Raw genomic sequence first — 25255 nt, 5'->3', positions numbered from 1 at the left:
TTAATAATGTTCTGATTTGATGTGGAAGCAGACATGTCGAGTATATTATGACAAGGCTAGCGGGGTACTGCACCTTTTATATCCTGATCTGAACTGTTTGCAGGTTAGCTGACAGGTGTCCCAGAACTCCTGAATTTAGTGGTCCACCAGGCATACAGACACAGAGGGTAAACATGAGTTTGATATTGTGGTATGAGAGGGTTTGGGTCTGTAAAAAAGTGTTGAAAATGACAAATGAAGCATGTAATGATTATGAAATGAAAACAGTATATATTTATTGATTTCTTTTTCACACACAAAAAAAATGCTTTGTTATGATACATTGGAGAAAAAAATGGAATAATGAACACAGGCCAGTGAAAAGCTTTGGAATTTATCATCTGTAAATAAAGAAATAAAAAAGTCACAACCACAAACCTTTTGAAAGCTACTGTACTGTATAAACTAACAAATTGAGCTTGGGGAGCATTTATTAAAGGAACAGTCAATGGGCCTAGGCAAGTGTGGAGGAGCTACAGAGAACCCCAACTACATTGGAAGGACCTATTGACAGAGAAACAATCAGCTACGCACTCCACAAATCTGGTCTACATAAGTAAAGCAAGCTGTTGTAACAAATAATTAGTCTCTCTAAAATGTACCTCAATCCATATAATAAATCACAAACATGTAGGAAATGGGTTCTCTGGTCAGCTGAGACTTTCTTTTTTTCACTTCAGTTTTATCTTTTTTGAACAAACCTGTGCTCAATGGGACCAAACTTCTATCTTTTTACATACATGTCAAAGGTAGTATTCCAGTGGTATGTTATTGAGAATATGTGGCTTAACCAGACTTTATTCAATATGTCTAAACATATATATTTTCGGAGCACTGTATGTACATAAAAAATGTAAGAAAATAATATTTAGAAATATAAGTGCAATCAGAGGAAAAGCAACATCACAAACAATCTAGGATATGCCAAGTGGTCAGATGCTGGTGAAGATTCTCAGTCATCCAGGTCATAGTCGCTCAAATAAAGTAATTGAAATGATTTAAAGGGGGTGGGTGACTGCCTTTAAATTTTCTTTGTCATCTGTGATCACATACTTGAAATTTAAAAGTCCAACCCTACTTCCAGTTCAGCTGGACACAAGCATTTGTTACAGTGGTGTAAAAAAATGCTTGTGTGAATTCTACTGGAATTTCTCCAAATGTTTAGTTGCTGTTAAAATGTAATCTATTCTATTTAAATTGTACTTTATTTAATTACACTTTTTTGGATGTTTTGCTTTCAGGAAATCAGTCTAATACAGTTGACCGATTTTTTTTTTTTTTTTTTTTTTTTTGTCTTCAAAGAAAATGTAATTAAAAGTTAAAATCGTTTATTAATTCTAAAACTTTCAGATTATATATAAGGTTATACGTTTGTTTAGCGTATAACCTCTTCAAATTAGATACATTCTTCGTTTTTATCTCTTATTTACAACATTTTTCAAGAACTTGAAGGCAACAAAAAATTACGCACCGTATCAGAAGCTCCTGTTAGCCAATCCTGCATCGCGCTCGCTTATGACGACATTTACACTCTTCCGGGTGAACGGCGTTGTCCTGGCAGAAATGTAAACAAACATTTTTTTTTTTTTTTTTACCGTGCTTTCTTTAAGAGATTCCGCTTTACTTTAGCTATATTCTTTCGAAGTACTGAAGCAAAACATAGTTAAATGTGTTAACCTCTACATGTTGATACGCGATGTTAAAGTTATCTTCAAACACACGTGAACTGCTGGAAGTTTTGCAGGAGTAAAGATGATTAAGGGAGACGGAGGCGTGCAGCGATGGGATCTGTCCGCTGGGCTTTTCGCTGCGGGTCTTGGACACCAAGTAGGTCTGAATGGTTGTTTGCTGCTCAGTGCGTCCAAAGGGAAGAGAAGGACAGGATCGGACAGTTTGTTTTCGCTAAGGATGCTAAGTTAGCGATGGTGAGTTTGAACTGTGAGGTTAAAGCCACCCTATGCAGCTTATGAGGCCAAAAAGCCTTGAAGCTGTTTAGGAGTCTGGTTGATGTGATGAATTCACATCACAAATGCTAATAACATGAGTAAAATGCCAATAACTGAAATTTAATATAATGTTGCTGCATATATTGAGGTTCAGCTTAAACTAGTTATCTGCAAACATTTTAATGATATGATAGTTACTTTAGAGGAACATTTGTTTGAAGAAATATGGCAGCTGATTTACAAAAATCAAAGGATTCAGGAAGTTTTCATTATTATTCCAATTTGCATGTGCTATGAAAACCTCTGACAAAAAAACTGAAGCATTGCATTAAGCCAGAACTAGGAAGCTGTATCAGTCTCAAATGTTTAACATGTTTACCCACAGGCTGGCCGATTGTTACTCAGGAAGTTTGTGTGTGAGAGGATGAGAATCCCCTGGCCACAGATCCGATTAGAGAGATCACCTCGAGGGAAACCATACCTGGCTGCCCCACTACAGGTAAAAAGCTCATATATATAGGAAAACAATAAAACCTAAAGAGCATTAGAGCCAATGTATGTGAATTGTATAACTTATAGAGCTGAACTTAAGAAATTTTTCATTTTGGGGTTTAATCCATTTGATATTTCATAAATCACAAAATGTCGAGGTTAATCCACCGACTTACTCAATTTGTCATCCAAAGTTTTGCAATTAAGCACAAACTTAGTGGAGCTGGTAATTAGGGCTGGGTAATTAATATCATTTACGATTTTGAAAACGCAGAGGAAATCAATTTTGGTCATATAACATTTAACAGGAGTAATGACAATGAAATGGTCTAGAGAGCTGTTCTTAACAAAATGTCTTTTTGTTTAACTTGTGTATACAAAATTACAAAATAAATCTGTCTAAGTCTAAGACACTTTCTCAAGCCCTATAGGTGGTTGTAATTCTGTGTACTTAAAGTGGGTTTGCCATCACATGGAGGGAAGAGAAAGTAACAGTCTCTACAGCATGTGCACATACACTCACCGGCCACTTTATTAGGTACCCCATGCTAGTAACGGGTTGGACCCCCTTTTGCCTTCAGAACTGCCTCAATTCTTCGTGGCATAGATTCAACAAGGTGCTGGAAGCATTCCTCAGGGAGTTTGGTCCATATTGACATGATGGCATCACACAGTTGCCGCAGATTTGACGGCTGCACATCCATGATGCGAATCTCCCGTTCCACCACATCCCAAAGATGCTCTATTGGATTGAGATCTGGTGACTGTGGAGGCCATTTGAGTACAGTAAACTCATTGTCATGTTCAAGAAACCAGTCTGAGATGATTCCTGCTTTATGACATGGCGCATTATCCTGCTGAAAGTAGCCATCAGAAGTTGGGTACATTGTGGTCATAAAGGGATGGACATGGTCAGCAACAATACTCAGGTAGGCTGTGGTGTTGCAACAATGCTCAATTGGTACCAAGGGGCCCAAAGAGTGCCAAGAAAATATTCCCCACACCATGACACCACCACCACCAGCCTGAACCGTTGATACAAGGCAGGATGGATCCATGCTTTCATGTTGTAGACGCCAAATTCTGACCCTACCATCCGAATGTCGCAGCAGAAATCGGGACTCATCAGACCAGGCAACGTTTTTCCAATCTTCTATTGTCCAATTTCGATGAGCTTGTGCAAATTGTAGCCTCAGTTTCCTGTTCTTAGCTGAAAGGAGTGGCACCTGGTGTGGTCTTCTGCTGCTGTAGCCCATCTGCCTCAAAGTTCGACGTACTGTGCGTTCAGAGATGCTCTTCTGCCCACCTTGGTTGTAACGGGTGGTTATTTGAGTCACTGTTGCCCTTCTATCAGCTCGAACCAGTCTGGCCATTCTCCTCTGACCTCTGGCATCAACAAGGCATTTCCGCCCACAGAACTGCCGCTCACTGGATGTTTTTTCTTTTTCGGACCATTCTCTGTAAACCCTAGAGATGGTTGTGCGTGAAAATCCCAGTAGATCAGCAGTTTCTGAAATACTCAGACCAGCCCTTCTGGCACCAACAATCATGCCACGTTCAAAGTCACTCAAATCACCTTTCTTCCCCATACTGATGCTCGGTTTGAACTGCAGGAGATTGTCTTGACCATTTCTACATGCTTAAATGCACTGAGTTGCCGCCACGTGATTGGCTGCTTAGAAATTAAGTGTTAACGAACAGTTGGACAGGTGTACCTAATAAAGTGGCCGGTGAGTGTATATGAGCTTTCCGTCATAACAGTAACAGTAAAGTCCTAGCACAATGGACTCTGGACAAGGAAGTTTTCAAGTCGATATTGATTGAAATGTCCACATGCATGTGGTTTGGACAAAGAAACTTTAAATAAAATCTTAGCTTTGGTGAAAAGCAGTCACAGTTGTGATTTATGTCTAAATTGTTCATCCCTAGTGGAAAGGAAGTAGCAAGCATATTACATACATAATATATCACTCCGTTTGCTGTAATAAGATCCATGAAAGGTGAATACATTGCAGACGCAAGAAGGCATAATGAAGAAAGTTTAACGGCTGGCTCAAGTAGCAAGTCACCCATCCTGCAAAGAGGAAGCCTGGGTTCGTATTCCAGCTGGGGGGAATGAGCTTCCAGTGTGGGTCCTTAGGCAAGGCCTTAGGGAAGTGGTGGCCTAGTGTTTAAGGCATTGCACTTGAAATCCTGAGGTTCTGAGTTCAAGCCCCACTCCCACAGACTGCCACTCTGGGTCCATGAGCAAGACCCTTAACCCCCACACTGCTTCCCGAGCGCTGCACAATGGCAGCCCACTGCTCCCCAAGGGGATGGGTTAAATGCAGAGAGCTCATTTCGTTGCTCTGTACTTGTGACAATGTAATGACAATAATTTGTAATTCAAAGTATTGGCTTTAAAATAAAACTGTTAACTATATGATCTCTGTATGATGACAAGTCTTACCTGTGACACTTGCTTTAACTCATAAGTAACTTTTTCCTTTTCACTATATGATGGCTTGTATTTTTATGAAGGAAAACTAGCTTTTTTCGAGAGGTACAAAAAGAATAGGTTAAACAAACTACGCGACCACATAGGGAAGTGGAGGAAGAAGCTAAGAAGGACTTTTGATAGGTTTTTCAAATGAGTTTAGCAATATGGCCTCAAAATTAAGCCGAAAATATTCCAAGGTAAATTGCTATAACTATACTGATCATTTAAAAACATTAAAATAGACTATATTTGAACAACTATGAACATAATTCAACTTTATTATGATAACTAAAAAATAGGACTGGTTAATTAATCAATTTTAAAGATTATTTAAAGGAATAGTACACCCAAAACATGATTAGCCTTCCTTTTCTACTCACCCCCATGCTGAACAACACTCTGGAGTACTTTTTTGATATCTCAAATGCATCTGGAGATCTGGGAGGCTTCTTGCTGTCTGCTGACATTCAAATAATGGAGGTCTATGGTGCCCGAGACAGAAAGGTCCATAAAAGTCCACAAAAACGTGTCAATATTCCTCCATACTGCTCGTCCAATGTATTCCAAGTGTCCTGAGTGGGTAGCATCCAGAATTTACTCGAAACGAAGTTATTCAGAATGTTTTTAGAGCATAAACAGTAGTGTATAGGATTTCCTGAAAGCGCGCACATGCGCGTTCACGACGCTACGGAAGCCGGCAGACCAAACCAGCACATTCAGCTCGGCAAAGAACTCATGCTCTTCCTCAACACTGAAGTCCTCAGACATTTTTCTTTCGTTGTTTCTTTCTTTGCACAGGTAAACAGCACATTTCTTCTTCTACGCTTGCATTATTGGAAGAGCAGACGCTGAATGCGCACTTTCATCTGGTTTGGTGTGCCGGCTTCCGTAGCGTCGTGAACGCGCTTTCAGGAAATCCTATACTCTACTGTTTATGCTCTAAAAACATTCTAAATGACTTCGTTTCGAGTAAATTCTGGATGCTACCCACTCAGGACACTTGGAATACATTGGACGAGCAGTATGGAGGAATATTGACACGTTTTTGTGGACTTTTATGGACCTTTCTGTCTCGGGCACCATAGACCTCCATTATTTGAATGTCAGCAGACAGCAAGAAGCCTCCCAGATCTCCAGATGCATTTGAGATATCAAAAAAGTACTCCAGAGTGTTGTTCAGCATGGGGGTGAGTAGAAAATAAAGGCTAATCATGTTTTAGGTGTACTATTCCTTTAACTGTGTAACACTAGCGCCCATAATAAGGTGTTATGTTTTCACTGTTTGCTGTAAAAGATGATTTTAGTTTGTATGCTCAACAAATCTGGAATAACCTCTCAAAGAAAATTTCTGATATCCAAATTTCCTTGAATCAAGATTAAAAACATATGTTTTAATGACCTTTGACTATTGCTATTAAAACAACTTGTCCAACTTTTATTTCTTATCAAACATTCTTAACATTCTTTTAATAAAATCATTCTATTTTAATTATTTGTTTTTATTCCCTTTAATTATTTTATTCATTAGTTATATATCTTTAAGGCACTGCAATTTTCTTATGATGTGTCTTTTTTTTCACGTACAGCACTTTGAATCGTCTTGTTACTGAAATGTGCTCGATATAAGCCTTGCTTTTCTTATATCTTACCATTACAGTCCAATAGAAAAGATTTATTAATTACTGAGGTAATTCAAACCTTTGGACCCAGAATTAGTAAACTTTAAGTGTCACCATCTAACTTTATATTTTGAATTTCAGCAACAAATCTAAAAATAAAATTGCAGAAAAAAACAAGCTAATTTTAGAAGCTTTTATTATATTTTTTGTCATATTCTGATACATGTTTTTTATGTAATGTTAGTTTAAAGCTGCAGTCTGTAACATTGAGAAGAGAGCAGACTTCGACTGAAAATTTGAAGAAAAACAGGTTTCACGCCACTCCCCCACCCTCTCTGCTTCACTCATGCCCCACCTCCAAGCTCCACCCCTCTCACAGCATCTGCGCGGCTACCGCATGCGACCAGAAGGGGGGGGGGGGGGATTCAGCGTGTGTGAGCTGTGATTGACACTCCATCAGACGCTCCTCTAGCTGTGATTGGTTGTTTTGACTCGTCCCGAATTATTCTTTCCAGATTGAAATACAGGCAGTAGGCGGTACCAATTGAAGCAGTTTTTTTCACAGGTTACATATCACATGTACTGCTGTCTGGGCATAGGGACAGTTTTAGCCAATATGACAAAAAAGTGATTTTTAAAAACTTACAGACTTCAGCTTTAATACAAACACGTAGGTTCAGAAATCTAAGACTTGTCATTCCGACTTAGTTTCCTGATGGTTACCTGGACAGAGAGAGCTTGATATTCCCAGGTCTGCATGAACAAGCTACAAAATCTTATTCATTTTGGTTATGAAGCAAAATTAATGGCTTTATTTTCACATAGAGCTTTACCAAACTGTCAAAATACACTAAACTTATTAGAAACCTTCTTATGTTAATGCAGGTCACCACAACTGCTGATTCAGCCTGGAGTTTCAACCTTTCCCACCAAGGAGACTATGCTGTTCTTGCTGCACAGCAAGGGGTGCAGGTTGGAGTAGATGTGATGAAGACCACAATGCCAGGTAAAGGCAGAGGTTGATACATTGGTTTAAGAATTAAGCCTAAAACGCCCTTCGAGCGTCATGTCATTTCAGTGTTACTACAGCCGCGGTGTCTGGTTCATAGCAGAACACTGATCAATGCATCCAAACCAACAAACTGTTCAACAATAATATTATAGTCTTAAATTACATTTGTAGTTCCACAGGTTAACCACAAGGTGCTGCTGTTGTCTTAAAAAAAAGTATGCATAGCACTGCTGGTTTGAAACCCAGGTCTAAGCATTTGTGTTGAGCCTCTACGTTCAGATGTGCAGTGCTGCTCCTCATGTCTCCGTCTCCTGCAGGTAGCAACTCCATCCCAGAGTTTTTCCGCATCATGACTCGTCAGTTTACAGCCCATGAGTGGAGCACCATCCAATCGGCCGGCTCGGAGCACCAGCAGCTTGCCGCGTTCTACCGCCATTGGGTATCCATGGCAACCATACCACCCTGTCATCACACTGCACTGCTTCTGGCTGCCACCGGCAGTTTAGTGTTTGTGTGTGAGAGTGAGAGAGAGAGAGAAAATATGATTATCACTGTGCTTCTAGACACATTCGTACATTCTGCATGCTTGACCTCGTTTGATTGACGTTTCGTTCCAGCTTTTCTTCCTTAACCGACACCCTCTGTTCTTTAGTACCTCGGCATGCCTTTCTCACAGTATTTGCTGCCTTTATTTCATCTTTCCCATTTGCTTTTTGAAGACACGCAGATGGTCATTGAAAGCAACTGCTGGGCTAAGTAAAGATGCTGTGAGAATGAGAGGGCGGCGCAGAGACGTCAAGCTCTGATATCACCACCACACTATTGACTAATGGCAGAGCTCAACGGTTGCCATAGTGATTAGCCCTGTAATGGTGTTATTGTGGCTTATTGGCCATGAGGCATGGCTGCTTTTTGGCTGTCCGCACACAGAGACAGAAAGCCCCTTTGCAGTATGCAAACCGTTTAACATGTGTGCACAGATTCCCATCTGTTGTAGTTTGCGGCACAGAGACATGCTCTCTCTCTCTCCAGACTCAGATGTCTTTCTCAGCTTTCCCACACGTTTTCTTTTCTTTATAAGTGCATGTAACTGATCAGCTTGATCTCGGTTTTCCACCAAGACCCTGAAGGAGAGCTTCATCAAGGCAATTGGAACAGGTCTGGGTTTCAACCTGCAGAGGGCAGAGTTTCACCTCTCCGCTGAGCCTCTCACACAGGGAACAGTGCTGCACCAGACCAAGATGCATCTGGATGAGGAACCAGAGGAAGAGTGGATATTTGAAGTAAGTTTGTTTTGAAAAGTTATCATTCGTTTCTACCTGTCTTTCCACGTTCCTTTCTGGTTTAGTTGACTTATTACTGAAAGTCGATCATCAGAGAAGAATCGTAAAGTAAGCTGTAACAGTCTCATATTTAGTCCAAAATGGCTTTTTTCTCTGAAGGGGTTAAAGTACCCTTTATTGACAGATGACACCTTTACACTGCACCACCTGTTTATGTTCTGTTTTAAGTTCAATACAAAGTCGTTGTCCAAATCCAAAGGCACAGAAGGCTGGTCCATTTTTCTGTAGGTGTAAATTAAACCAGGTCTCAAGCTAATCTACTCTTCAAAATAGAATACCGGATGGAAAGTAGGGCTGTTTGCAGCAGAGGAAGCTGGCAGCAGTTATTTAGGCCTAATTCCCTCCTCCTCTTCTTCAGTGATAAGTTGGGCAAAGTTCTAGAAGAATATTTTCCTGATCAGAACCAAATAACAAGTCACTGATCTCATAGTTGTGAGAACATAATTAATCCACTTTCTTTTTAATCCAGGTCAGTTTATACGCACAAGCACAACAATGCTTAAAGGGTCCTAGTCATGTATTATGACTATAAAAATGATTAAGAAAACATGTATTCATGTCTAAACAAAACAATATACACCAATTGTTTGTATCATTCTTAATTGTACTTTTTTTAAACCTTTTGTATACTGTGGAGATCTCTTTTCATATATCACCTTTGACACGAGGAGGTTTTGTTGTGTATTTCTGTCTCAGACAGAAGCATTCAGCAATCTTTCATCAGTTGCCAGTCAATCAGTAAAAAGTTATTTAGGAGAGGGGGACTGTGTATTTTTTACTGTCAATCAGAACTACGGTAACACAAAAGGAAGGACGGCTGTTTTCATACACAAGCTGCTCCAAACATCTGCTGATGGGTCTGTGTACTTCTGCAGGAGAGCCTGCTGGACGCTGAGCATCATGTTGCTGTTGCACTTGGACCAGCTAACGATGGATTCTCTGCAGTAAGTATACAAACTTTAATGACAGTAGAAATGCTCTTATTTAGAAATAAATGCAACTTTTATTTCTTTTATCAATAAAAACCAGGTAGAAAAGGTAGAAATTTCAGCTAAAACAGCCCTTTTAAAAACAAAGAAGTGTCTTTTTTTAGACAAATGTAAGAGGAAATGATTATTTTGCTATAATTGCAACTTCTCTATCCTCTCTAACAAAAACATAGTTGGTATACCTACAGTGGCAACAGCATCTTTCTGTGGGGCTGTTTTAGCGTTTTGGTTTTGGGCCCAGCAAAGTAGGTAGGTAGTTACAAATATGTGTATCTATAAATCAACCTTCAGAGACAAATTCCCGCCCAAGAATTTTTCCAGGGTGGAATTATGTTTTTCTTTGGCTTATTTTTTGGTGACTTTGAAATGTCTCACATCAACTTGGAACTACTTCAACATTCAATTGTTCAATAAAAAATGATTTTTTTTTTTCTGTAATCAGTAACAGGGTCTAATAGAAATTAGTTGTTGTAAAACTACCTGAAACTCTTAAGTGTGGAAGATAGTGTATTTTTTTTTTAGAGCACCTATAAAACCACACTTTGACCAGTTTTCACAAGGAGGATGCTTAGATGTTATTCTTTGAATAAGCTTATTCAGAGCCTTTGATATTTTTTTCCCAAAAAATGTATGGGAGGTATATTTAAACATTCTCTATTTATGAGACTATAAGTCTTTATTGAAGTGTCTATTCCTTTTATTTCCTTTCATCTTTTATTTCCTTTTTACATATGTGTAAAATCTTAACTGTATTAATCTTTTATTACTTTAGCTTAATCTCATACTAGTTGTAGCCAATTCAGGTTTTCTCTTGAGTTCATTTATGTTTTTAATGAAATCTCTGTTGCAGCAGTTATTGGTCACCCTGCTGTTAACTATAACTGTTTGTTTGCCAGTAGGAACACACCTTAATCTAAGTATGCAGAGAAAAGGAAGCCTTTGGACATTTGTCTTTGTCTTCCATTGATATGGACATAGAAGAAGAGTTATTGGCTTAGTGTTCGGCAAAACATTTTTGCTTTTATTTGGTAATACACACATTAGGGATCTACAGTAGAATTAAAGACCCAAAATTCATTTCAGGTTATTTAAAGCTACAGTGTGTAATAATTACAGGGATATACAGTCAGAAATGTAATACATTATACATAACTATGTTATTTATCATCATCTACGAGCTCAGCCTCTTAACCTTAATATTTGCGTTGCCATAGAATTCGTTATTTATAATTACATAGGAGTGGGTCTCGCAGCCATGGAGGCAGACATCTTTGCACTACGGCAGCGCAGAGCCAACAAACTAGCGATTGCGAGATCGCCCATTACGCTCGAAAGTAACTACGGCAAGTTGAGAGAGATGAACTGAGACGGTCCTGAACACACAGACCAATGAAATACTATCTGTAAAATTATCTATGTAAGCAAACCTCATCACTTGAGAAGGTAGGTGATGCGGACGTCGTGGAAGACATTTTGTCCCGTAACGCTTGCCGTACTGTTGGGGGGGAGAAGCGGTGGGGGGGAGATGTTCATGTTGCTGCGGTCTGCAGTCTGGACGTTAGATGTCGCTGAAAATTACACACTGTAGCTTTAAGAGACTGTGGGATATTCAGCTAAACTGCTACTGTACCAAACATGGCTCCACACAATGTTGGAATGTAGAGAAAAAGGCCCACATCATGATAGCCCCTCCACTGTACCTAACTCCTGGCAATAGATGCTTTTCTGCATAGTTTTTGTTTCATTTCTGACCCACTCTGGGTTTTAGCTGAGGGGAGGCTCAACCTTAATTTCCTTCTACTAAACCACACAGCAACAGCTAAGTTCTCAGTGGATGTTGGAACCTTACCGTTTTGCTAGGGTTTCCAGGAAGAGTGCCACTATATCTTAACGTAGGATTATCTCTCTCACTAATTAGATTAACTTAAATAAATAAATGGTTTTTATACATTTAATGCTACTACAATGAAAAAAAAAAAGTATTTTTTCGAAGGCTTTTAACACATCTTTACCTTTTAGGGTTGTCAAATGTATCGATAATCTTAGAAGTATTGATAATCAAAAACTGTATCTGGATACAAAACAAATTTTGCACGGTATCGATACTAAATAAAACTGTTTGCATTTATGTTTTGCTATTTTTATCTGTAGATTTCTATATTATTTGCACATTAAAAGAATAATATCTCAAATAACCTAGATATATTGTTGAATTGTATTATATTTGGATAATTATTTTACATTTAGTTGTACACTTACCTAATAATTAGAATCTAGATTCTACTGAAAAAAAACACGTTCTATGCTGAAACTAGAAAAATTTAGTTTTTTATGTTAATAAATATATTTTTAGGCCTTTTTTTTATTCCCACCGTATTGGAAATGGTACCAAATAACAGATTTTTACCCGGGTATCGATATTTAGATTAAAAGTTTAGTATTATGACAACCCTACTACCTAGTGTGCACAGGTTTGCCCACATATTACTCCTTATTTTGTAAATTGTTTTTTTTTTTACTCTTGAGGCCACTGCAATAAGCTGACACATTTTCCCCAAGAGATGCACATGGTTGCTGTGGAAACTGTATCCTGACCACATGGCTCCCTCTTCACTGTTGGCTGCCGCATCTTTACCAGTTTGAAATGATTTATTAAAAAACATCAAATATTTCATTTAAATTCAATTCTCTGAAGTAAAAAGGACCATTTGTGTAAACTCTTGGACTTCATTGCCTCACAGAACATGTTTGTCTTTTTTAAGGTTTCTTACAGCCCAAATTAGTCTCTGACTAAATGAATGATAAGGAGCAGGACTATAAAGGCTAAATAAAAAAATATCCTTCATGTTGGTCTTTTAATTTCCTCTTAGCCTCGTCCTCCTCCAGCCGCATTCACGCTGCTGTCATATGGTGAACTCATCGCCTCGGCCTCGCCGCTGACGGAAGAAGATCCTGCCTACTGGGATAGCTTCAGAATGAAGGCAGAGGCTCCGCAGAGACAGAGGGATTCATAGATATCTGGCTTACAACCTGTCTCACACTGACATTCACCTGCCCAGCGCACACACACACATTCACATGCACGCAAGCCTTTCAAAGGTGCCAAAGAGGAAACACAAGTTCACTGACATTGAAGCTGCTTTCTTATTCAACACAAGTCCAGTCAAGTGCTGTCAAGTTTCTTTACAGAGCTAAAAATCTAAAGTTTTCCTCCAGGGAATCTGTGCCGTCTATCTTTAGAAGTCTGCTGAAAGAAAAAAAAATTCTTTCAACTTGCAGAAGCTGTTCAAGTTTTTAGGCTCTTTGGATTTGTCCTGTATTTCTCTTCTTTTTTTGCCATAGGTCTATTTTTTTTTTTTGCAGGACAAGGCTCAAGGCTCTGGCCTAAAGAGCAAAATAAAAAAAATCCTACTGAGCCTTATGATGTTTATGAGATAAGTCAAATATAAATGCATAAGTCTCTTTCGAAGACCTTGACTAAGCTGGAATATGGTAAAGGAGGGTGGATATGGAAATATCTGACACCACGTTGTCTTTATGTCAGCTGGAGCTCAGCTTCACGAATCAAATACACACTCTACCATCTCTGCAGCATTTATCAATGTGTGGTTGGTAATGTTTTTATTTAATCTAATCATTTGATATTATGTTGATTTGTCAAACCCTGTGCTACATCTTATGCCTCATTATACATGTTAACCCACAGCATTGTCAGGACCTGAAATGCTTTGCCAAATGACATATAAATAGCCATAAATACATGGTCTGTATAATATTGATGTATAAACTTGCAGTAGAGATATAAAAACACTTCAGCCTTTTTGTCTGTGTACATTTCATTTTTTATGGTTCTTTATCTTTCTATGAGGCCCATTTCACAAAAACAGAATTAAGAAATTTGTTTTACAAAGGCCAATAGTTCAACAGATGTATTTATATTAAGCCAGGTGAGGTACAGGCCTGCAGCTTTCATCAAGAGGCTATAAGGTCGATCTCAGATGCATTAATTTGGCAACCAATAAAGGATCAACTTAATAGTCTAAAATACACATTCCTTAACCACTCCTCTTAACTCACATGAGCAGCTGTCTTAAAAGTTAGCAGTGGAAGCTAATGCTGTAACATGCAGATCTCGCGGCTTAGTGCATTGACCTGACAGTAACAGATTTACAATCAATTTCTGGGTACTTTATGAATGGTCTCTGGCAGAAAAGTTTTCTCAAGCTTCACATATAATTTGTCACTTTTGTTAAAAATCCTTTCAGTTTTCATACAGAAATAATATGACAACCAAAGAGAACCTGACAGCAGGTCAAGATTAATTATGAGAACATTTGGGAGTTTGGAAAAAATATGAACTTTAATGTAAATGCCTAATAAATTAGAAGGTGCTGCACACATACTTGATTCCATTACCAATCCCCCGCTATTTTCCACCACAGAGCTGTATAATTTTAATGTAGTTGCATGATAGGAGGCTTTTTCCACATATGTATTTTTTTTCTAGGTGGCTTAAAAGACAAAAACTTTCAGTATTTCCCTGTAGCTGAAGTGTGTTAGTCTGACTTTTCATTGTGTAAAGATTAGCTTTTTCTGGAGCACTGAGGGAGAGCAGAGGCATGAGGGTCAGACAGGAGGCTCCTTTTTGTTGTCAGGTTTACTGCAGTACAACAGAAATAGACTTTTCTTTCTCCTTTCAAGTGTAGGCTAAAGGCAGGGTCTATTTCAGTGTTGGTGTAGCCTGAGGGACACTCTGCTGGTGAAGATGATTGATGCTTTTCTTTAATACAAGAGTATCTAGTGCCACAGAAATTATTACAAAATATGGAGATGTAGATGCCTTTTGCACGATAGAATAGAGTAGAAAATCCTTTTATTGTCCCACAATGTTAAAGTGAAATTCCATGATGTAGTATGTAACATTAAAATATTATTAATGACAATTATTATTTTTTGGTTTGGCAATAATAAAAAACTGGTTGGTTTAAAGGTACAGAATTAACAGGAAATAACAAAACTGTAACATTAAATATCCCGTCAGAAAATTAAAGAAACCATTAAAATATGACATGGAGAAAAAAAATGTGTCATTAACTAATTTAATACACCTTATACCATATATATATATATATATATATATATATATATATATATATATATATATATATATATATATATATATATATATATATCAGTTCTTATCTTATTCTTATTGAACTTCAATCCGGAAATACTATCAGATACTATCAGTTCAATCCGCTACCTTTAAAAGCAATGTCTTAGGTAATAAATCTCACTTGAAATGTAAAAGAAAGTGCACAGTAATGTTAAAATAGCCCCCCATACAGTAGTTTACACTGTTTACATTTGAAAAGCAAAATAATAAGGTGATTTTCAGGGAGTCTGACATCTGATGGGCTGCTTCGCACAAACTTGGAAGACAACTTCTTTTGTGTTTGCTATGATTCTCTGGGAAAAAAATGCAGAGTGCAGAAATAATCTTCATTAATTATTACCGTACATTTTATTTACTTCAAATTTTGGGAAAGAAACTCAAGCCTTTATATCTTTAGTTTGGTCTAGAATATTTTAGACAAGTTTATAGGAGGATGATAGCCAGCGTTAATCAGCTGACCGGGACAATTGTGATACTGTCTGAAGTACTTTACAGAGTGAGCTAGCTCCTGAACTTAATAGATGATGTATTCTAAGTCTATATATTCACCTAGTAAAATGAGCAGAAATTAAACCATAAAAATAGTGATACATTCACTCAATTTTTTTTATTTTCCTAGTATGTCGAGTTGATATCTAAATCCACACATACGCTTTTTTCAGATAAACCATATTTTAGTTATAATCTCAACTACTGCCTAATTTCACTAAATTCATACAAAACAAGGTTCCTTTAACTACTTTTAGTACAAACTGACATATGTATAATATGACATATGTATAATAATCCAACAGAAAAACAAGGGAAATGAACCAGAGTTGTGTAAAAACTCTCTGGAGAGAGCAACACTCATTAGCTGATTGATAGCTGGGATTTATAGGGACTCATTAACACACAAACTGAGATGGCCCTGCGGAACTAGTGAGGGATTCTGCTCAGATAATGGTCATGACTAAATTAAATCAATTAAACCTTTTTGCACAAACTCGGGACTCATGCCAGAGTAAAGTCATAGCTGAAACGGTCGATATAGACCTCCTGGTCCTGGTCAGCTGTGCTGCAAATACATACTACAAAGGACCATGCTAGGTCTTCCAGTCAGATTTTGCGAGTCAAAAATAATGAACAAAACAAAACAAATAGGTTAAAATGTTACTTTATTGAATATATAGCTTTTCATTCATCCATTATTGGTATTTATTAACTTGCAGGTTTAGTTTGTGAAAATGAAAAACTGCCATGGGTATTAATGACTGTCATGCCTCCTCAATGGTGGACCTACAACAAACTGACCTGCAAAAAAAAAGAAAATGTTGAAATATGTTCCTGAATTCTGCTGCAGAGCTGGGACACCATGGAGAAATTCATCTCCATGGTGTCCCAGGACCCGCTGGAGGGACTATATTTCTCGGCTGGCCTGGGACAACAGAGCAGGTCGCCTCCCTACTGAAGCTGCTAGCCTAACAAAGAAGATGGATGGATGGATGGATGGATGGATGGATGGATGGATGGATGGATGGATGGATGGATGGATGGATGGATGGATGGATGGATGGATGGATGGATGGATGGATGGATGGATGGAGCTACAGAAATTTTTCTGATTGGTCAGCACAGGGACATAGAGCTAATTCATCTTTGATTGCAGAAATACCAAATATGTGGAATCCCATTCGGATCCTGCTGCATGACCACTGTACTTTTAATGCTCTCTATTTGGTTCACTGATTTTTCTTTGTGTTTTCCTGAAGGATGGAAAAAAAAAAAAGTTTTTCTCAAATCTTGCATTCATTCATGTCACAAATATATAGAGAGAAATTTAAAAACCAGTTTACAGCAGATGCTGCATCGAAATTTGTTCAGCTTTCCACAATGAAGAAAGTGCCATAACTGAAGCTACATTTGATTGAAATACAGTATTCTGTACTCCATTCCACCTTGAAAATACAGCAGAAATGATATACATGTCAGAGCTCTGCACACACAAAGAAAAACATACATCATTGGTTCCATCCTTACATTGTAAACATTTATACCCACAGAAGCATGAAAATAAAAATAAATCCGCCAGCCACATACCTGCAAATACATAAGCACACATAAGGCGATTTGTTTTGACAGTGCGAGTGCAATGTGGGGGCACACCGACATGCTTTACCCCAAAAATAAACCTCACTTTGGGGTAGGAGAAAGAGGGCTAGGACGTTAAACACTCTCACTCTGGTCTGCACACACCAACACATTGTAATGGCCAGAGAATGTAAAGCATGTCCTTATTTTAATGAAATTCACATATGGTACTTTAAAACTCGAACAGAGAGCTGAATAAACACAGATTATGTTATTAAAATGCAAAATGTAATACATGAATCTTTGATGTGCATTTTAAACCAAGATCAGACAACATTACAGTTCTGAGCTGTAAATAATTCAGAACTGATGTCCCACAAACACTGAAAAAATCACTTTTGCTGCATATGACCACAGCTAACTGTCGGGGCTCCTTGTAGCTTTAGCATTCTACAGTATGTGTGAAAAAACTCATCATCTACATAAATGTTTTGTTAGTTTTAGGCTTTGAATTGTTAAATGGAAACCCTTTGTGTATATATTCTTGTATTTCATACATTGTGCAGCCCATTTTCTGAAAAAAATAGCATGTTGTGGGGACCAACTGCTCCTTGTGGGCATTTCAGACTAAGGTGTGATACATCCGATTTTTTTTTCATTATGCACCAATCTTCATAAAAACTGATGTAAATTTATTTGGGAATTTTCAGCACTTGTTGCAATCAGCTATGCGTGGACTCTCTCCTGCATACCAATATTATGCTTCACTATTCACTGAGTTGCAATGCCTGTAAAATAATATTTGGTTGCTTGCTGCTCCCACCAGCAGGAGCCATGGATCCAAGTGATGCTATGTCTCTACTCCGTGTCTCATCTAAGGTAGTGTTGCCATGGCACAGACGCACTGAAGCTAAAACTGCTACCTACTTTGTGGGTAGATTTTGCTGACATCTTTAAGACTGAGCTGCATACAGCTTTCATGGATGATTTAAAAGCAATCAAAGCCAACCTACAATCAGACAAACACAACTCATCAGCTATAAGGCTACTTCAGAAGCTGAATTAGCAAATCTTCAGGACAACATGGAGATGATAGGACAGTCTCTCTCTCACTCTAATTGATCTAATTATATTTTGGAATTAAGGCAAAACTTGTTTGCTTTACCTTTGGAAGGTGATGGCCTAGTTGGGGAGGTGATGTACTATTGAGGGGATGTAATGGCCTAGTGGGTTATTATACGCGGACATCTCTGAATGCGTTCAGAACTATAGCACCATGTGATAAACTACCATCTTATCAAGGAAAATGACCTCTGGACAGCATTTATGGACAAATTGAACGCATTCACTCATACACACAACTGATGATCAAATACTGTACCATCGTGTTATTTTTGTGCTGTTTTTTTGTTTTTGTTTTTTATATCTCAAACCCCTCGTGTCTTCTAGCATTTCTTCCCAGAACCAATACCAAACATGAAGCAGCAGCTATTAGTTATTATTCTCCACTAACTTTTAAAAAACTGAAATTCAACTTTTTTATTTTAGAGGGAAATTTGACTGTGCTATTTGAACATTATTAGTGCAAGTTTACCAAGGAATGGGGGATAAATTTGACTAATGTTTCAGCTCAGGCATATATTGGATCACGGCTATATATGTCCTCAGCTTTTGGACTGGCATTTGTTAAAGTAATGTCTTCTACGTTAGGACTATGTATGGAACCCTGCCCACTGAGTGCTATTTTAAGTTGGTTTAGCCACCTTGTTGTGCCATGTGTAGGAAAGAGCGAGGGCAGGGGATGTTGGGGTTTAAAATGTATCTGTTTTTGTGTAGTTTTTTCTATCTATATATTTATTTTTGTTTATGTCTAATGTTTCATGTTGAAAAATAATAAAGATATCAGGGAAAAAAAACATTGATTGTGCTTTTTTATTTATCATCAGTTTAATTCTTTCCAATATAAGCTACCAAAAAAAGATATTGGTGTTCAGAAAAGTGTTATTGCTGCTATTAGTAATAATGATGGCAATTCAGCCCTTCGAGATGCTTGCTGTTTGCTCTTGAATTTAGTGACACTGGCAGCCATGAAAACATCAGTTGCATTACAGACTTCACAGAGCTGTTATTCAAAGCAAGCTGATTCTCAACAAACACATCTTGTTTCTTTATGTTTTGACAGCAAAAAGGTTAAAACATTACCAAAACATAAATCAGTTCCCATCCCTTCGTTTGACAACATGTGGATAAATGCACGTACATTCTCCTTCCACTGTGAGAGTTGTTGTTTCAGCTGAGGAGGAGAAGATGAAGAGAACTTCACAGTTTATAGAGGGCAGCTGTCAAGCAGCAGGGGATGTTTACTGTCCAACTGTATTTAACTTATATGTCTGATTTGGAGCACGTGCTTACAGGTCCATCATCTGAATGTTGTATGAAGACATGCATGTGAAAAGCAGAGAAGACTGTATTTACCCTCTAAATTTGGAAAAGGTACACAAATAAAGAGAGAATAGTAAAGAAATTAAACATTCCTATCCAGCACATTCACTTTGTTCATTATTAAAACAGGCTGTATGACTTAAAGCTGCAGTCTGTAACATTGAGGAGAGAGCAGACTTCGACTGAAAATTTGAAGAAAAACAGGTTTCACGCCACTCCCCCACCCTCTCTGCTTCACTCATGCCCTACCTCCAAGCAACACCCCTCTCACAGCATCTGCGCGGCTACCGCATGCGACCAGAAGGGGGGGGGGGGGGGCGGGATTCTGCGTGTGTGAGCTGTGATTGACACTCCATCAGACGCTCCTCTGGCTGTGATTGGTTGTTTTGACTCGTCCCGAATTATTCTTTCCAGAGTGAAATACAGGCAGTATGCGGGACCAATTGAAGCAGTTTTTTTCACAGGTTACATATCACATGTACTGCTGTCTGGGCATAGGGACAGTTTTAGCCAATATGACAAAAAAGTGATTTTTAAAAACTTACAGACTTCAGCTTTAAAGGTATTATGGAGGTCTTTCTTGATTTTTTTTAAAAACCCTCCCTCTTTTTAAAAAAAATGTCTGTATGAGAAACATGCACAAGACCATTTCTCCTCATGCATGCTCTGTTTAAAAGTTGCCGTTCTCATAACTCATATAAGCTTACTGTGTCCGAACGTCCGCCCTAACCCCTAAATCCCTCAATCACTTTATAGAGCTGGGAGTTTATACTGAACTCTGTCAACTTACCGTTCGGACACACGATCACTTCCCCGTTGGCCACTGCATAATGCCTGTGCCATCTTTGTTATTAATTGCTGCTGTTGGGTTGAGACAGCCTATGGCAACTTTGGGCCGCTGTGACAGCAAATCCCATAATGCTCTCTGCGCAAAGCATTCTAGGATACATCTGCCTCATCTGACGTCTTTCTTTTCTTCTCATACACTTCGTAGACACTTTTTCTCTTACGACCCTCGCCCACTTTCAAAGAACGGTGGTAAGAAAGGTGGGCTTCAATGCTTCAATGACTGTCTGAAACAGTAGCTCACCACAGGTAGACGCCTGTACAGAAAAAGATAGCTAACTGGGGAGCGAACATGTAGGACGGCCTTACGTAAACATATCACCGGAATGATTAAAAAGTAGAAGGATCCCTTATTTAGATGATCCACCCAGAAATAAAAGATTGTCTTCTATACCTTTAAGTGCTGGCACGTTTATTTCACCAAGGTTACATTTCATAAGCAGTGACCTCACTTTTTGTATAACAATGAAATATTTAAGATAATTAAAGACAGAAAAACAAAGTACAAGAGTATGTTTCAAATAATCCATTAATCTGTCAACCATTACTTTTAATTTATGTTCAGTCTGGATTGACACACCCAGGTCTAATTTCTGCAAGTGCTGTAGATGAATGAAACCATTCAACAAGTCTGACAGTATGAAGATTTTTAAAAAGCTACATAACAATATAAAGAAATTTACGGGCATTTATTAAAAACAGTTGACGTCCGGGCGTGCTTTGGTGGCGCAATGGTTAGTGCACATGACCCACATATGGAGGCCTTAGCCCTAGACGCGGGCGACCAGGGTTTTAATCCAGCCTGTGTTCTTTTTCCGCATGTCTCTCCCCCTCTCTCATGCCACCTTTCCTGTCAGCCTACTGTCCATAAAAAAAGACGAGCCTCTAGTGCCGTAAAAACTCAAAGTTAAAAGTTTTCTATCTAAGGAAAATCAGCTGATTGCATCCAATCATTGACTGCAGGATTGGCTGCTCCTACATGAGCATGTGGGGACAGTAGATATTCACTTGCATTATGTCATTAACTCTTCAGCAATCCCTCATGCATGCATGCAGTGGGAGTGGAGAGGAAGAATTCCCTTTTAACAGAAAGCAGCAGGTTCCAACAGAACCAGGCTCTGTGTGAGTGGCCTTTTGCGGAGACAGACTGGGGAATTGAAGGAGAGAAGTAGACATACAAAACACACACAGAAGCACTGATCTATAAATACTTTCTATGTTAGAAAAGGTAATGAAAAATTTGTTCTATTTTGGCTCTGTCTAGGAAAGAAACACGTAAGCAGACAAGCTCTGAGTCGGTTTTCATACCAAAGGGTATACAGTTAGTTACAGTTAGTCAAATACAAACTGAGCCCATAGCTGTCTAGAAAAGAAGCAAGACTAAGCACTGAAAAACAAGCCCAACTCTATCCGCTTTAATCAAAGGTGTGGATGGTAGCAGCTCATCTGATTTCTACCATCCATGATGGAGTCTCAGCCAAAAAAACCCAGACCAGACCCAGACCAGATGATGATAAAAAAATGGAAAATGAAGTTAGGGTTTTCACAAACAAATACTCCCAATAGAGATGCTTATGTGATCAATGCAGCGACGACACTACAGCCTCTTGTATCAGAGCTGCCAAACAACATTCACAGAAAGCATGGCAGACCATAGGAGAGACACTATTTCTTGACAAGATTAAGTGGTACATTTGCATCTCAAGAACAAAGGACACCTTCTCCAGCACATCCCAAAGATTTTTAATAGGGTTAGGGTCTGAACTCTGTGGTGGCCAATCCATGTGTGAAAATGATTTATCATGCTCCCTCAAACACGCTCGCAAATTGAGCCTGATGAATCCTGGGATGGTCATCTTGGAATATTCCCAAGCCATCAGAAAAGAAAAAAAAATCTGTTGTATCGAATAATCTGGTCATTCATTAAATTCGGGAAGTCAGCTTACCTCTCATTATTTGAGTCCATACTGTTACAGAACCTAGACCAGACAAACTGAAGCAACCCCAGGTCATAGCACTGCCCCCACAGCCTGTACAACAGGCACTAGGGTGCATCACTTACTCCCATCACAATGAAATAGGGTAAATTTGGATTCATTAGGACATATAACATTCTTCCATTGCTTAAGATACTGATCTTGGTGTTTTCTGGTTAGCCTAGTTTATTAGTGGTGTAAGGCTACACAGCTATTCATTCCCAATATAATTTTCTCTTTTAAAAATAGCTTAATGTTCTAATGTTGTTTTTCTTTGACTTGATTTCACCAAACGTTTAAGTGATTGCCAATCACTATCATTCTGGAATTTTTTCTGGCCAGGATTTCCCTTGATTTTGACTTAGTACTGAATCCATCATCTTTCATATAATTTTGTACTGAGTTCAGAGTAGGAGACAGGAAGCAAATTATATAAGATCTGCTGTTCATCACAGGCTCAGCCCATAGACACATATGGCAGCCAGGCAAACAGGCGCACAGATCTATCCCCTCCAAAAGTTGGTTTGAAATCATATTACCAAACATCTTTCTGTATCGTGGGGAGGTTTGTTGTACTGGAACTACCACACAAATTATATGTATAAACTTCTGTTGGTAGAATTGGATTAGAGTTCCTGGCAAATGTTGTCCTACCACTTGAACTCATATTCTGTCACCCTACAGGAACAAACCTCTGTGTTTTCAATTTTAAAGGAAATCTCTTTGAATTCTCATTAGATAATAGCTCTCTTGTTGTTCTTTGGTAAAAGTCAGATCTCTTGACATTTTCTTACATCTCCCACACTTTGGAATATGATGACGATGACCAATCTGATTGTTTGGTAGATGGTTTCTACAGTTTCATTAAATTGGTAATGCATTGGAAGGACAGACAGATAGCCATCTTAAACACAGGTCATACCAAGTAAAAAAATAAATAAAAATCAACCCTTTCTGATTACTGTATAATTTTACAGGAACATTTTGACTCATGTTTCGTAGGTACACATGCATGCTTTCTAATATCGATCACTAATAAAGAAAATATAACTAATTATTTCCTAAAGTGACTGGGAATACTTGCACATGGTCTTAGAGTCTGACAATCTAAATCACATTTCATGGCAGAGTATAAACTGATTTAAATTAAGCAATGAATTCACAGCGATACTGCAAGTACACAAACACACAGGAAGTTGTACACCCCAGCTCTAATTAGCCAACTGTTGGCTATAATAATGGACTTCTTTTATAATTTATGAGAAAAAATTTGATTAGATGAATCCGATTGGTCTAAATGAGAGCCTAATGATGTCATGGTAATGAGGTTACAAGATGTTCCAGGAAGTAGTAGAGAGAGCATGACCTTAAATAAAACCAGCACTAGGCACACACGTACACACATCGAGTTCAGCACAGTTTGTTCATCAGCTGTGTATCTGCCTGGATAGGTTCTTTGAACATCCCTATGCAGACTTCAAAGAATAACTCACGCGCGCACACACACACACACTGCCACAAACATACAATGGCATAGAGTCTTTGGAGTGCTGAAAGAGGAAAGAGTCTTTTATCTGCTGCACCAGTCATATCAAAGCACCCATTTGTAAACATCAAGTATCGAAAGTGAGCAGAAAGATTTAATGCCGCTTAGATGATTTGTTTAACATATTAGGAAACAGCCACGAGTATTTTCAATCTTTATAAATTGAAGGTGTTTGAGACAATTGCATTTGTAGATTGTTATGCAAATGTCTCCCTATATCTTTGTTTTGTTTTGTTGTTTTTTCACATATTATTATCTTGTAGCTACAAGCTTCAAAATATCTTATTGTGTAAAACAAGGCAAAGAAATTTTATTTCAGAGGCAAGACTATTCAAAGTACTTTAGATGGAAAACATAATAGGAAAACACATTGAGACAAATACATTGCAAAGACATACTTAGAGCTCATAAAATAAGAAACGTAAATACATTTTTTATTATTCAAAATGATTGATAACATTATTGATTTAAAGCAGCTTGAGGTTTCATTACTTTTAAATATCTTTGGGAGATTGCACCACATCATTGAAGCATTAAAACCAAAAGCTGTGTGTTCATGTTTAGCTCTGAGTATGCATAGTACACTTGAGCCAAAAGACCTTAGAGGTCTGCATGGTTGATACCTTCGCCACAGCTCTGTAATGTATGTTTGTGCTAATCCACATTGTGATTTATAGACTTCCCAATGTATTATAACGTGTATTCTCCTAGAGAGGGAGAATACAGTTTGTACTTTGGAATTGTAAACTACTTTAAATGGTTAGTGGGGAAATTTTGGATCAACTGCAGCTCTCTGATCACATTTTTAGACACTGTTGCAGGCATCATTTCTACTAGAGATAAACACATGGAATAGTTTTTTTAAGATCCTGCTGAGAAATTAGTCTTTTAACCTTGGAGATGATCTTTGGTGATAGAAGGCCAACTTTGCTACTGTCTGATACTAATCTTACTAATTTATTTCTAAATGTTCAGGTCTAAGTCTGTCATTATATTCAGATTTCAAGCCTGATCCCTGGTTTCTAGCTGAAATAACAAAAGCAGTGTGCTAACTTTTGAACACCCCTCCTTTTGTCCAAAACAATACATTAGGTTAGTTTTGAATCAGCTGCAGATCATTTTGGCACATCCATGCATTAATTTCTTCTATGCATTTATTTTGAAGTTGATAGCTTCATAGTCATGTGGTGCATTCTAATACTCAGCTGTGTGTTTTCTGCATAGTTATGGTAACATGTTGCTTTGTATTAAAATCTGAGTTAGGGGGAGCATGTAGATAT

General features: G+C 38.2%; 1 protein-coding gene across 2 annotated transcripts; it reads left to right on the top strand.

Annotated features, from left to right (window-relative positions):
• The first annotated feature begins 1522 nt into the window (after positions 1-1522).
• Positions 1523-13739, top strand: aasdhppt (aminoadipate-semialdehyde dehydrogenase-phosphopantetheinyl transferase). Of its 2 annotated transcripts, none has more exons than XM_038307699.1 (8): positions 1523-1604; positions 1784-1964; positions 2371-2484; positions 7461-7581; positions 7905-8026; positions 8709-8870; positions 9806-9874; positions 12790-13739. In XM_038307699.1, exons 2-8 carry the CDS (start codon positions 1821-1823, stop codon positions 12931-12933), a joined length of 876 nt encoding a protein of 291 aa, XP_038163627.1. In that variant the 5' UTR covers positions 1523-1604; positions 1784-1820; the 3' UTR covers positions 12934-13739. The 2 variants fall into 2 exon arrangements, with proteins under 2 accessions (XP_038163627.1, XP_038163628.1); XM_038307700.1 differs by lacking the exon at positions 1523-1604 and adding an exon at positions 10093-10168 and having other exon boundaries at positions 1612-1964; positions 12790-12864.
• Positions 13740-25255: the final 11516 nt, after the last annotated feature.

Source organism: Cyprinodon tularosa, unplaced genomic scaffold (assembly GCF_016077235.1).
Source record: "Cyprinodon tularosa strain WSP-4 unplaced genomic scaffold, ASM1607723v1 ctg619, whole genome shotgun sequence".
NCBI classification, from domain to species: Eukaryota; Metazoa; Chordata; class Actinopteri; order Cyprinodontiformes; family Cyprinodontidae; genus Cyprinodon; species Cyprinodon tularosa.
This window is presented reverse-complemented; position numbering and strand designations above follow the sequence as displayed.

Bases quoted from the DNA above. Each gene is read 5' to 3' on its own strand.
- aasdhppt (XM_038307699.1), top strand. From the start codon at position 1,821: ATGGGATCTGTCCGCTGGGCTTTTCGCTGCGGGTCTTGGACACCAAGT. The intron at 7,582-7,904 runs GTAAAGGCAGAG...CGTCTCCTGCAG, and splicing joins GATGAAGACCACAATGCCAG to GTAGCAACTCCATCCCAGAG. The intron at 9,875-12,789 runs GTAAGTATACAA...ATTTCCTCTTAG, and splicing joins CTAACGATGGATTCTCTGCA to CCTCGTCCTCCTCCAGCCGC.